Here is a 13,739-nt window from a genome sequence, read left to right as displayed (position 1 = left end):
GTATGTGTGGTAAAAATGACAAAACCTGCTCCGCTGTAATCAGGCTTCGCAGCACACCCGTGACACGCTAGGTGTCTCAGGTGGGACCCAGATGATGAAGAAACATGCCACCAACTTGGTTGGTGGGTAAAGGGTCTTTTTAACATAACCTAAGTGCGTTTATTTTAACAATTTTAGTGTTTGGAACATCACAGAAGTATGAGGACACATCAAAATGATCTATTACAAAAACTAACTGTGTTAGAGGGTGGGGTGGGAGGTGTGACCTACATTAGGGAAACCTACGAAACCCAGAAATTTTTTTTTTAAACTAGACACCCCAAGGAGCCCAGGGAGGTGTGGCTTGCGTGGATCCCCCAACATTTTCCTATCCAGACTCCTATGCAAACCTCAAAATTTGCTTAAAAAAGCATATTTTCCTCACTTTTCTTTGTAGGATTACCGCTCCCGTACAAATTTCCTACCACCCAGCGTTCCCCCTCAGTCTTCCAAGTAAAATGATACCTCACTTGGGTGGGTCTCCAAAGCAGAGTCAGCCTAAAGATTTACAGAAGAAAAATATGTGCTTATCAACTCGCTGTGCTATCCCCTCAATCTCTACAGGTTTTTAGCTTTTTCCTGTAGCAGGCACCTGGGCCAACCACACAAGTGAGGTAATATTTTTATAGGGAGACTTGGGGGAACGCTGGGTGGAAGGAAATTTGTGGCTCCTCTCAGATTCCAGAACTTTGTCACCGAAATGTGAGGAAAAAGTGTTTTTTGCCAAATGTTGAGGATTGCAAAGCATTCTGGGTAACATAACTTGGTGAGAGCCCCACAAGTCACCCTCTCTTGGATTCTCCTAGGTGTCTAGTTTTAAAAAATGCACAGCTTTGGTAGGTTTCCATAGGTGCCGGCTCAGCTAGAGGCCAAAATCCACAGCTAGGTATTTTCAAAAAAACACATCAGTTTTCTTTGGGAAAATGTGATGCGTCCATGTTGCGTTTCCTGTCATGGGCATTAGGCCTAACCACGCAAGTGAGGGACTTTTTTTTTTTTTTTTTTTTTTTTTTTTTTTTTTTTTAAATCGGGAGACTTGGGGGGGGGGGGGGGGGGGGAACACAGACTAGCAGAACAAGTGTTATTGTGTTTGTGTTTCTCTACATTTTTTCCTTCCAAATGCAAGAAGGTGTGTAAAAAAGACATCTTTTTTGAGAAATGCCCTGTAATTCACATGCTAGTATGGGGTCCCCAGAACTCAGAGATGTGCAAATAACCACTGCTTCTCAACACCTTATCTTGTGCCCATTTGGGAAATACAACGGTTTTCTTGATACCTATTTTTCACTTTTTATATTTCAGCAAATAAATTGCTGTATACCCGGTATAGAATGAAAATCCATTGCAAGGTGTGACTCATTTATTGGCTCTGGGTGCCTAGGGTACTTGATGAACCTACAAGCCCTATATATCCCCACAACCAGAAGAGTCCAGCAGACGTAACGGTATATTGCTTTCAATAATCTGACATCGCAGAAAAAAGTTAGAGTAAAACGTGAAGAAAAATGGCTAGTTTTTTCCACCTCAATTTCAATATTTATTTCAACCGTTATTTTCTGTAGGAAAACCTTGTAGGATCTACACAAATGACACCTTGGGGAATTCAGAATTTTGTTTACTTTTCAGAAAATGTTTAGCTTTCCGGGATCCAGCATTGGTTTCACACCCATTTCTGTCACTAACTGTAAGGAGGCTAAAAGCACAAAAAAATAGTAAAAATGGGGTATGTCCCAGTAAAATGTCAAAATTGTGTTGAAAAATGTGGTTTTCTGATTCAAGTCTGCCTGTTCCTGAAAGCTGGGAAGCTGGTGATTTTAGCACCGCAAACCCTTTGTTGATGCCATTTTCAGGGGAAAAAAACACAAGCCTACTTCTGCAACCCTTTTTACCCATTTTTTTTTTAATGAAATTTATGCTATATTTTGGCTACTTTCTTGGTCTCCTTCAGGGACACCCACAAAGTCTGGGCACCTCTAAAATCCCTAGTATGTTGGAATAAAGGGATGCAAATTTGGCGTGGGTAGCTTATGTGGACAAAAAGTTCTAAGGGCCTAAGCGCGAACTGCTCCAAATAGCCAAAAAAATGCCTGGCAGCGAAAAGGTAAAAAAAAAAAAAAAATGTATACTAATAATTAAAATGTTTGCCACAAATTCACAGCAAAAATGAAAAACAAAAAAAGCACAGCCTCCTGTGCTTGTTGTGGAAAAAGCCCTTGGGGCCGTAATGTCCAGGGGGCATATTGAAATAAAGGAGGGGGTGCACGGGGCACCTAGGGAATTATGCCCCTGGGACCGCCACCTGCCCGGGGCTTAAGTGACAATGTGGAAGAGGGTTGTTTCGGGCGCGGCCTCCAGCAGCCCCGGGAACCGCCACCTCTCCCGGACTTTGATCAATGAATGCAGGGGGAAAGGGGGTGAAAGGTCGGGGGGGGGGGGGAAGGGGGGGAGGGACACGTGCCCTCCCCCACCCCCCACTTTTCCCCTTCCCCAAGAAGCCCAGGAGACGGCCACCTCCCTGGGGCTTTAATTATAATGAATGCAGGAAGGGATCTTGTTCATTCTATCATTCTTCCTGTTCGATCTATCATTCTTCCTGTTCGATCTATCATTCTTCCTGTTCGATCTATCATTCTTCCTGTTCGATCTATCATTCTTCCTGTTCGATCTATCATTCTTCCTGTTCGATCTATCATTCTTCCTGTTCGATCTATCATTCTTCCTGTTGTGCATTAGGCCAAAACTACATTCAGTACCCCTTTGTTAGGGAGGGCTCATAAGGACACTTGTACAATAAGATAAGAACCAGCTATCCCAGTGCCTCAAAGGAGCATGAAGGAAAACACATCTCTGGCAGCAGATGGTTCCAAGAAAAACAAACCATGCAGAGCACTATGGTGGGAAAAAAAACACTCAAAAAGACGAATTGCATTATCAGACTGCAAGCTCAAAGTTCTCAGTACATGACATTGTGCAGATAGGTAGGAACTTAAAAATATAGACCAAAATAAGGGCATGGCTGCAAATTCATCTGAGCTTATTTTTTATCCTGTTTAAAGAACAGGAAAAAGTCCACACCCTCCCAATGGTCAGTCTAAAAATGTTAGAACAAGCAACAGTGCACACGTTTTAGGGAAAAGCAATTGTTTAAATACAAATTACTGCAAGGTATTGTATGCTGTCCTTTGATGTTTGAGCAGGTAAGTCGAAGGTTCAAGTAATTCATGAACTTTGTGGATAATTAACATGCTTTAGATAAATCAATTCTCATTGATCCATGCCATTCTGTGGAAGCATACATGTTTCAAAAGCTCAATCTTACATCCTAGATCAATCTTTTACCATATTCTCACCTTGCTCTTTCAATGGGTGGCCCCGTGTAATGCAAAGGGTTGAGATAGTCCTTTGAACAAAATTTGCCGACTTCATCCACCCAGTGACCAGTGAGTGTAGGAGGACACACCACAAGAGATGGAAGTGGCACACTATCAACGGATTTGTTTCTTACATAAACCTGGGCCCTGCAAAAATAGTGATAGTATTGTTGACATAATCTCAAACAAAAAGCTACACTCTAGTTTGATTGATTCTCCGGTTTCTACCTGTTGAAGTGATCTCCAGCAAGAATGCAGATGGACTGCAAAGTCTTCCCCAATCCCATATCATCACAGAGAATGCCATGAAGTTTGTATTTATTGAGGAACGCCAACCAGTTCACTCCATCCTGAAAATGATGGTAAACAAGTTAATGTACACCAAGGAAAGAAAAGATGTTTAGAGGCTACAACCTTTTATCAAAGGCGGACAAATCTATGAAAAAAGGGAGTCCCCATCAGCCTTGTGAATGTATTCTTAAGGGTGGTGTGGCAGGAGGCAACTAAAATTAATCTCTCTGCCAGTAACACTAGAAAACTTTATTGTTCAGGGATTTGATCCCAGTCTATCTCTTGTACCTAGGATGAGAACTTCTTGCATGTACTGATTTTGTAGAAAAATACAAGCATGTCGTGTGGTATAGCTACATGATTTATGATATTGTGTCACAATATGACCTGATTCTATGAAATGTTTTGCATTCAGCCTTATAGCTATACTACTCAAATATTTTATGATTTCTTCTTGTCCGATTTTATATATTTCTTACGAGTTTACTCATCACACTCTCAAAAGAGGATTAAAAGGAAGCAATATCATTTGTGAAGGATGAAACCTTGTACTCAATAATACACTGTGTTACGATGATTTAATATACTAATATATTTGAAGACCAGTAATTGTTAGAACGGTATTATTTAAAACATAGTTGTGGTGTGTGCACTGTCAAACTGAAAATGGCAGCAGAGCAATGTACGGGGTTAAAGACAAGCATAAAGTCAACTAGTGATCACAGTTAGCAGTTTTGTGGACTGTTAGCGCACTGATGTAGTGTTCTTTTACATCTACAGTGTAGCAGAGGCTGACCCACCCCACTAAAGTCGAGGCTGAAGCACAATCCCTTCAGCATCACCCCTCCCTTCGCCCATCTGTGATGGCAGTACACCACAAGGTGCACGGAAGTCAAAAATCCAATGGAAGCAGTCAGGAAGGAGCAGGTGAGTTGTTCATGTGCACATCCAGTGGGGAGCCTGTGCCCCAGACGGTCTCCCCATGTTTGAGGAAGGCATTATCGAAAGGGGAGAGTCTACACTTTCAAGCAACACTTCCCTCAGATTCCTGCTTGCAGATTGCATGTGTGCCAAAATCCACGAGGTGGAATCCAAGAGACACCAGCAAATTTAGTGTATTGGGGGACATAGGGTGGCCCCCTATGACATGAGACTACCCGCTTGGGGATATCAGCCTCCTGAGGAGGGTGCAGTCAGCCCACCTGGGGAAAACAAATTGTTGGCCAAATTCTGCAGACTGCAAGCCCATCTGGAATACAGGCCAAAAACAGCCATCTCCCCCCCATACCCCTCACTCTCCAAAATCTCCATCAGTGAGCATTAAAAAAAATATTTTTCTTTTTCTTTTTTGAGGGGAGGAATGGTGGTGGTCATCCTCCAACTATGTCACTGGTACTGTTATTTTTCAACTGATGTGCACTGGGTCCCTCCTAACCAGGTACTGGTGCTCTTTTCATAAACAAGGTAAAATGGTCTAATTGTAGTTGTAAGGAAATGCCTCCTGGGCATGGTTACCCCCTGACTTTTTGCCTTTGGTGATGCCAAGTTATGATTTGAAAGTGTGCTGAGGCCTGCTAACCAGGCCCCAGCACCAGTGTTCTTTCCCTAAAACTGTACCTTTGTCCCCACAATTGGCACAACCCTGGCACCAAGGTAAGTCCCTTGTAACTGGTACCCCTGGTAGTAGTCTAAATGGCAAACACATTAGCACCCCTGTAAGTCCCTAGTAAATGGTATCCCTTCTACCTAGGGTCTGGGTACAAAAGGTCTGTATAGCATGCATTGTACCACCCTAAGGGACCCCCTTACAAATTGCACACAGGCTGCCATTGCAGACTGTGTCATGGTGCAAACCACGAGTGAAAACATAACATGGCACACTCATTGTATGACATGGCAAAATCACTGCATATAATATATTTAAGTGACCCATACAGCAGGCCTTAGAGCCCTAAGGCATAGTGCATGCTTTTTTAATTGAGGACATATCTGCATGAGCAGGTATGCCCCTGTGATATCTAGTTCTATTACTAGATATTGCAACTGAACAGGGAAGCCATTTTAAGGCATGCACTGGGCACTGGCCATTATGAGTTACCCAGCTACATAATGGCTTCACTGAAACCTATGGTGTTGGGTACCAAACACCTCATCTTAATAAATCCATACTGACCCCCATATTAGATTTATGACATGCACTCAGAGTCTTCTAGTGTGCTGGCAGACTAATATCGACCAGCCTGCCACCACAGCTGAGGTTGTGACCCCCCTCCTACCCCCAGAGGGGAAAGCCCACTCTGAGGCCAGGAACAATCCCTACTCTGGAGAAAAGTGTTATCACCTCCTCCAGCAGGATGGCTAGTAAATCAGCATATCTGAGCTGGAGGCTTCAAAGCCTCTGCCGTCCTTTGTACCCCCCGCCCAGTGGCCCATTTGGCACCAGTACAGGCAGGAAATTAGCTATGTTGGTAGGCAAGTTGGACCACCAGGCTAGTCACACCCCTAAGGTGGGCTGCCTGATATACTCCACAAAAGGAAGAGTTTCACAATCTTATTTTTGGTGGAACTAGGAACTCTGGGACAGGGTTATTCCCATTCCCCAAAGGAAGTGGTCATATAGGGGGTGTAGTCGCTCCAGGGGTAAGTAGCCCATTGGCTACTACCCTACACTTCACTAAACACCTCTAAATTGAGTATTTAGGTAGTACCCTGGCACCAGGAATTCGGATTTGTTTGACTAAAGAAGGAGAAGGACAAAGACAAGCCAAACAGAACAAGACCCATGGACCATCTTGGACTTTCAGTGCCAAACCCGGCCTTCCTGCTGCTGTCCCAACAATCACCCAGACCCGATTCATCCTGCAGCTGTGCATCTTACAACACCCTCAGAGAGCTGCCAGCACTTCGCCAACAAGTCAGCATCTCCATTGGAGTGGAAGAGCCACTTCCCTGCAACCTGCGGGCACCAAAAGAGCAGTGCGCTCCACCGATCTGCTGACCAACAAGTCCACAGATGCAGCAGTCACTCAGAATGAGGTCACCATGCTTCAGGAAAACAGGCCCGTCTCCCAATCAAGTCTGGAGATTCCAGGCCCACCAGGAGTCGCCCTGCACCAATACCCGGAGTACCGGAGCATTTGCAAGCACCACCGCTCATGTGTGTCTGGGCCAGACACCACTGCCGCAAAAGATGGCCTGTCCCAGAGGGAAGATGAAAATCGACGAGGCAGACTATGAGAGTGGTCCTCCTGTTTGTTTTTCTTCCTCCTCTAAAGGCCTAACCAAGAACAGCAAGCACCTTTGAAACACAGGAACAGTTGATCAAAACCCTCTGCTCCCATGCGCCCTGGCACCGGTCCACAACTATTGACTTTGCCCCCTTGCTCCTAGGACCCTCATGAACTGAGTCCACCGCTGAGAGCTCCCGGACTTGTCCCCATCTGCAGCCTGTTTCTAGGTGCCCCCTTCCCTTGCCAATGATGCTGTGCGCACGACTACCAACTCAACCAGCACCTATGCACCCAGACACTATAGGGCAGGTAACATCGAATTGTTCTCATGACCATGGACTCTTAGCACCTTAAGTCCTAAAGGAGACCCCCGAAATATGACTGCAAGTACCTGTATGCAGTACATGTTTCTTTCTTCACAGAAAAGCATTACCGTGTAAAAACGCATGTGTGTTATACTTACATCACAGTGCAAAATAATATCTCAAACAGTACGTACCTAATTCTGAAGATTCTTGGTGTCTAAAATAATATTAAAAGTGTTATGTTTCTAAAATTGATCTCTAGTTTCTTCTTGAGTGTGTCTCATTTATTGACTGTTCACCAAATGCTTAGCACCACCCTCTGAAAGTCTAAACTGTTGGCCCACACACCACAAGAGAAAATCTAGTGTTATTACTTACCCTCTGTCTGCCAATAAGGGTTGCCTGTACTGTCTGCACAGTCTACTTCTACATTTGGTACACTGCACAGATAACCAGCTTCCTACACAACACGCCAAGGGAAAACAAAAAAGTCCAAATCCACTGGACAACCAGGAAATTTATTTTTGTGAGGGTTGGCCCAGGGATCATATCAAGCCAAAGTATTTCCTGTGTGTGGACCAATTTTATTGGAATGATGTTTTTTACTGCGGATTTCCCTGATGTTCCCACAACATTGACTGCGGCAAAAACGAATGCATGAATTTTCCCATTCCTTGCAAAACACCTATACAGTGTCTTCACAAGTCCAAAACTGCACCAATGTGCAAGTGTGCGTTACTGGCTATCTGGTTTGTTAATGGAGGGGTCACTTATGGCACCTGAGCCTAGTGTAGGATTTATTTTGCGGTCTCCTACCTGAAAGCGTTTCCAGCGCAATGTAAGTCCATGGTGAACAGATTTCCCAATTTGTTATTCTAAATCTCCCTCTTTCCAAATTTCAAAATATTGGCTTTGTTATACTGTTTTGTATATATTTGTTATATTGCATTATAATTGAATTTATATAGAGCTATTCCTGGTAACGTGTTGAAGCACTTAATGGTGAGCAGCAGGCTGCTACAGAAACCAAAGTTGGTGGATAATACTATGGGTATTGTTTATTGGGATTAGTCTTGTGCTCTTACAGAAAATGGTAATTGATATAAGAAAAATTATTGATTTTAAAAAAATGATTCCTGATGATTTTTCATGAATGTTTTATCTACCAACCTTTGGCTGTTGCAAAACATCAAAAAAAAAAAATATATATTTTTTTAAACACAAGAAACCCTGTGAGTGCTATAATAAGTGAACAGTGGATGGAGTGGACTCATGTCCCTTGAAGCATGCTGTGGTACTGCCTATGTGGCAAGTTGAAGAAATAGTTTTGTTGGTCTCTTTATAGCTAATATGATCTTCCAATGGTTTCTGGTGTGACCCCTTCCTGTTCCAGGTACTAGGACCACATATGCAAGGGGGATACTGCTTTTTGGGAGACTTTTAGGAATGCTGGGTGGTAAAGATTTTGTGGATTCCTGCAGATTTTATTTTTTAAACATTTGAGATTTTCAAGGCCTTATGGGTAAGAAAACCTCATGATCACATGAGTAACACTCCACCGGACTCTTGGGTGTCAAGTTTCAGAAATGTTTGGGTTTTGCAGGTTTCCCTGGGTAGCTGCAGAGAACAAACACAAATTTTGCAGATACACGCATTGTAAAATAAGTGATGATTTTGCTGGGTGAAGTGTTCTGTTTCCTGGTCACGTTTTGTATTTTTTGTGTTTAGGGCGCTAGGCCCAGCCACACAAGTAGTGATGTGGCAATACAGAACAGCAGAACATTTGTTATTACCAACTGAATGTCTCAATTTTTGCCTTCCAAATATAAGACAGTCTTTGCAGGAAATGCCCGACCGAATGATATGGGTAGTCCCATGTTCAGAGGTACACAAATCACCACTGTTCTTAAACTCCGTATCTTGTGCACATTTCAGAAATACCCAGGTTTCCTACAAACCTATTTTTCGTTCATTAGCTTTTACCATATGAACTGCTGCAAGGAGCACCCACTGGTTTACAGCTGTTTCCATCATAAACATCAAGCAGGTACAATGTGGGGGCCCGAATGACTGAACAGAGACGTTAAACAAATTTTTTGTAAAGTTTAAGTATACATGGTTGCTAGATATTTTTGCCAGATGAACCATCAAATGCGTTTTACCAGGATGGAGCACCCTTTTCCAATGGTTGATGGACAGGTGGCAATGATGGTCAAGCATTTGAACACTAGCTGGTAAATAAAAACATCTTCATGGTGCCTACTAATCAAACTTCTAGCGAGGCAGAAACTACCCTAAGGGCAGGGTAGATCACTGTTCAACTCCAACATGTTCATTTGGAGGTGGAATGCCTTGTAGTGCAGAAGATATTAGAACAAAGATCAAAGTATTCATCCAAATATTTTTCCGTCATGCAGGATTCGTCTTTGTTCTCCCATATTATGTGTAGGACTACGAAGCTCAGCGTATAATGTATTTTAAGTGTGTACAAAGCACTGTGGTCCTGCAGCCATATATGGCAAAAAGAAGCAAAAATTCCAGCAGCACATTTGGGGTACTGCTGTAAGGCTGATGTCCCATTACATTCCCATACGTTGCAGCAGCTGCAGGAAGCAGTCTTTCCTCGCACTGATAACGTCTAAGATTTTCCTAAAGGACAGAATGTATGTATGAATGCAATAATATAGCAGGAAATGTTTTACAAAGACAAGCTGCTATGGTGGGACTGATGGGACCTCTGATTACTACACTCTTTGGGTATCATTTTCTCACATGCCTTTGGGTTTGTAGAGGAGCAAAGAAAGGCCGTTTCCCAGGATGGACCCCTGTTTTTAAAAGTCCAGTAGCCAGGTGAAGTGAAACTTCAACATTTATACATTTGCACATTTTCATCTACTACTTAAATTTGAATACCATTTCAATATGAAGGGGACGGAACATTCCAAAATTAAGAAAAAACCTGGGAAACACCACACAACGTTTTCAGCAGTATTAATATCCTAATAATCCTCATTAAATTGTCGGGTGGGCTTTGATGCCAATAGCAACTCGTAATTTTCTGAGACATTAAGAGCATTTTTAATGGGACCACTTTTTGCAACCAGGGTAATGAAGAAAGTAAAAGTGAACACAGTAGGAACCTATGGGAGGAACATTACAGATATTGTATTTCTTTTTTTTAACCATCGGGTAAAAAAATCTAACAAATCCACAATTTCTGAAAAGTAAAGCAAAGCATGAAAGAACGTTTGTCCACATTACCTGCTGATATTTCCTAAGTTCTGCTTTAATAGGAACTGGGATTTCATAGTTTTCCAATTTTTTCCCATCCAACAGTTGTTCCAAGAAGTCACGTTCCCTGGCTTTCATTCTAATCAATTCCTCTGACATATCTGGTGGATCAGGAATACCAGCCTGAAAAGATGAACAGTACAGTAGAATACGGCGAGAAAAAAAACTGGAAATGTTGAATACAGTCACTGATGTGGGAACTGACCTTTTCTTTGGTAATCTCAAGCAATATACCTTTCTTAAAAATGAAAGTCGTATTCATGGTGAATAATCTTCCTACATTTTTCCTTCATCTCATCCCTTTCCACCCCAATGGAGGATACTGTGGATATCAGCTTGGAGATGTTTTTATGCTTCTCTGGTTTAAAAGGAGGAAGGTTTCCACTGTATGCATAGAAAATTATTTTATATGGATCGCAGAAGGTTGCAGGACTGGCAAAGGAAGTGGTGGCTGCTTTAGACTACAAGACCGATGTCTGATGCAGCCACAAATAGTAAAATACTCCAATGGTAATGGCTTTCTGGTGAGGCTAGAACCAATGAAGATACCACTGCTCTACTTGTTCACGTCTTTCCTAAGGAGTTCAACTTAACACCATACAGCTTATCGCCATCAAATGGCAAACTTCTAAAATGGCCTTTACATCTCTTAAAAATCCTGCTACTGTGTATATTAATCCTGCTATAGAAACAGACATGCCTAAACAAGCTTTCAAATTCAGCTTAGGGGTATTTTCTCCATCTTTCATTCACTGGGGAAATGATCAGAAAGCAAGTAGCAATTCCCCAACCTAAGTGCATCTACTCAATTTTAATTAGTGGGAAAATGTCTGAAGAACAAGTTATTTATCTTCACTAACGCTGGCACTAGTACAGACCACCTAGCTTCAGATTCCTCACCTTCTGAATATTTCCCATTCATCAGACCAGATTGGAAACTCTAGAAGTACTCTGAGCGTCCGTAGGTAGCACTGTGCAGCTACGCACAGACACCGTTCTACTTTGGAAATGGCATGCGGAGACTAAATAGGCACCACTCCAATGTGCCGTCTACTGCTTTCAAGAGTGTACGCACCTCTAGACGCAAAGCCCCACAAGTAAATTGGAGTGACCACTGTGCAGTTTCCTAGACTTGGGATTATTATATAAATGTATAGAATCCAATCACAGAATGGAAATGATGAGTTACGGAAGGTAAAAAAAGTGTTCTTATGAGAGACTACTAGATGTAGACTCTTTACCTTTTGAATAGATACCAATGCAGCACTGCATACTGCGGCAGCAGATCCTCCCAGAGGGGCAGTCTGATCAGTGGAGAGATGCTCAAGCCCAAGAGGCCTGGATATCATACTCTCCATGCCCAATCAGTAGCCAGTAGGATGACTTAGGCCCGGGCTGCCTAACCTTCTTGAGAACTCTGCTGGAGACTAGCGGGCTCTGATCTCCACCTCTCCTAGATGGCCAACCCCACCCAGAAGCGATGCATCGGTCACGGGGTAGGGACCCAATGATACAATCATGGGCCATAAACTTCTACTGACGATCTCTTGCAGTCTCTGAAAAAATGTGAATGTGGTCGGACGCCCCTTTGATGCTGGGCCCACAGACTGCAGACACCACTGCACAGCCTGCCTACGACACCTGGCATGTACTGTTTCCCAGGGGAAAGGCACGGACCCGAACGGTGTCCTGAATGGCTTTGTTGAAGGGTGAGGGTCTAAGAATGACTAAGGAGAGACTGGCACGTTGACTATGCATCCAAAATATGAAAGGAGGTTCACCATAGTTAGGCAGTGGTTAATGACAGCCTGGGCCTAGCCCACCTTTAACAGCCAGTCACCTAGCTAGGGCAAAGACTGGCACCCCTGACCTCCGAAAGTGTGCTTTCATCATCATCATTAACACTCAAAGGGGAGTACAGCAAACTGAAAATGCTCCAGTCCCACCACGTACCTCAAGTAGTGCCGATGGGGCTGCAGGACGGGTATATGGAAACAGGCATCCTGTAGGTCCAAAGCCACCACTGAGCCTCCATGGTCAAGGGCAGATAAGACCTGGGCCAGGGTAAGCATTCTGAATTTCTCTTTTAGGAGAAAGGTGTTGAAAGGGTGCAAGTCTAAAATAGGAAAAAGGCCTTGGTCCTTCTTGGGCACTAGAAAATATTGGTAATAACCCCCATGTCCTACTTTGGGGGCTGGCATCCTTACGAAAAGGCATGCACTTCCTGCCACAAAACGGAGAGATCATCTTCTGTCAGTTAGTGGTGGGATTGTGGAAGGTGTGGCGGCGAAGAGAGGAAGGGTAAGGGATATCCCTGCAAACTATCTGCAGAAGGCACGTTAGATGTTAAAGCTTGCCAACCTGCGAAGAATGGTTGGATCCTTTCTCGCACCAACTGGCTGCGTTCCACTAAGGGACAACAAAGGGATTTTGCAAGTGCAGCTGCGGTGCAGGGGAGCTGAGGAGGGGCTGGGGGGGGGGGGGGGGGTGTTTGGAAGATAGGAGCAGTTGCCTGACCGCCCCCTTTACCTTGGCTGAGAGGGTGGTGGGCACCACGACCTCTACTGCGTAACTGCTGAGTTCCTTGCTGAGGGTGGACAGGCTGGTGATACAGGACAGCACTACCAAATCCGCAAAAGGAGTAGTAAGGTTGGTGCAGTTCATGAGAAGGTGAGGTGGACCACCCAAGAGTGTGAAGTAGCTCTAATTTCCTTAATTTACTAAAGTGGAATCAGCACTGTTCCCAGAGAGGCAAGTCCTGTTGAAGGGCATGTCAATAAAGGAGGACTGGGCATCACCCCAAAACCCAGTTGATCACCGCCATGCATGCCAGTGAATGTTGACACTAGTGTCGATGGCTTGCCTGAACAATGGCTGATTGATTGGATGGCCACATCGAATTGTGAACTTGGCATCATCACTACTGCCCTGGACAGCCTGAACAGAGACAGGTCAGAAATCTTCAGTGACACCACAAAGGACTTGAGCCACTGAGTTCCAAAGGGCGTGAGAATATTCTCCCAGGGGGCAGCTGGCATTTACTGATCAGAAAGCCAGGAAGTGTAAGAAAAAATGTGCTTCCCAAATGTTTCCACTAGTTTAGACTCCTTGTAAGGAAGGGGGGCTAGTAGGAAAAGTGTTCGTGGATGCTTACACCACTTAACTTTCAGAGGAAGGATGATCAGAGGAGCATCACCTGCGCAGTGATGGCG

At 43.8% G+C, this 13,739-nt stretch overlaps 1 protein-coding gene across 2 annotated transcripts in view; it reads right to left on the bottom strand.

Moving 5' to 3' along the window:
- The window catches only part of BTAF1 (B-TFIID TATA-box binding protein associated factor 1), a 927,996-nt gene that overhangs the window by 244,158 nt on the left and 670,099 nt on the right, over positions 1-13,739 (bottom strand). For both annotated transcript variants that reach the window (XM_069239796.1, XM_069239795.1), the window contains exons 26-28: positions 10,498-10,650; positions 3,639-3,760; positions 3,390-3,557 (exon numbers count right to left, since the gene is read on the bottom strand). In XM_069239796.1, coding sequence (XP_069095897.1) covers positions 3,390-3,557; positions 3,639-3,760; positions 10,498-10,650 — 443 coding nt within the window. The remainder of the gene's footprint in view (positions 1-3,389; positions 3,558-3,638; positions 3,761-10,497; positions 10,651-13,739) is intronic.

Source organism: Pleurodeles waltl, chromosome 6, assembly GCF_031143425.1.
Source record: "Pleurodeles waltl isolate 20211129_DDA chromosome 6, aPleWal1.hap1.20221129, whole genome shotgun sequence".
Classification (NCBI taxonomy): domain Eukaryota; kingdom Metazoa; phylum Chordata; class Amphibia; order Caudata; family Salamandridae; genus Pleurodeles; species Pleurodeles waltl.
Note: the sequence above shows the minus strand (reverse complement) of the source record. Positions and strands in the feature narration are given on the sequence as shown.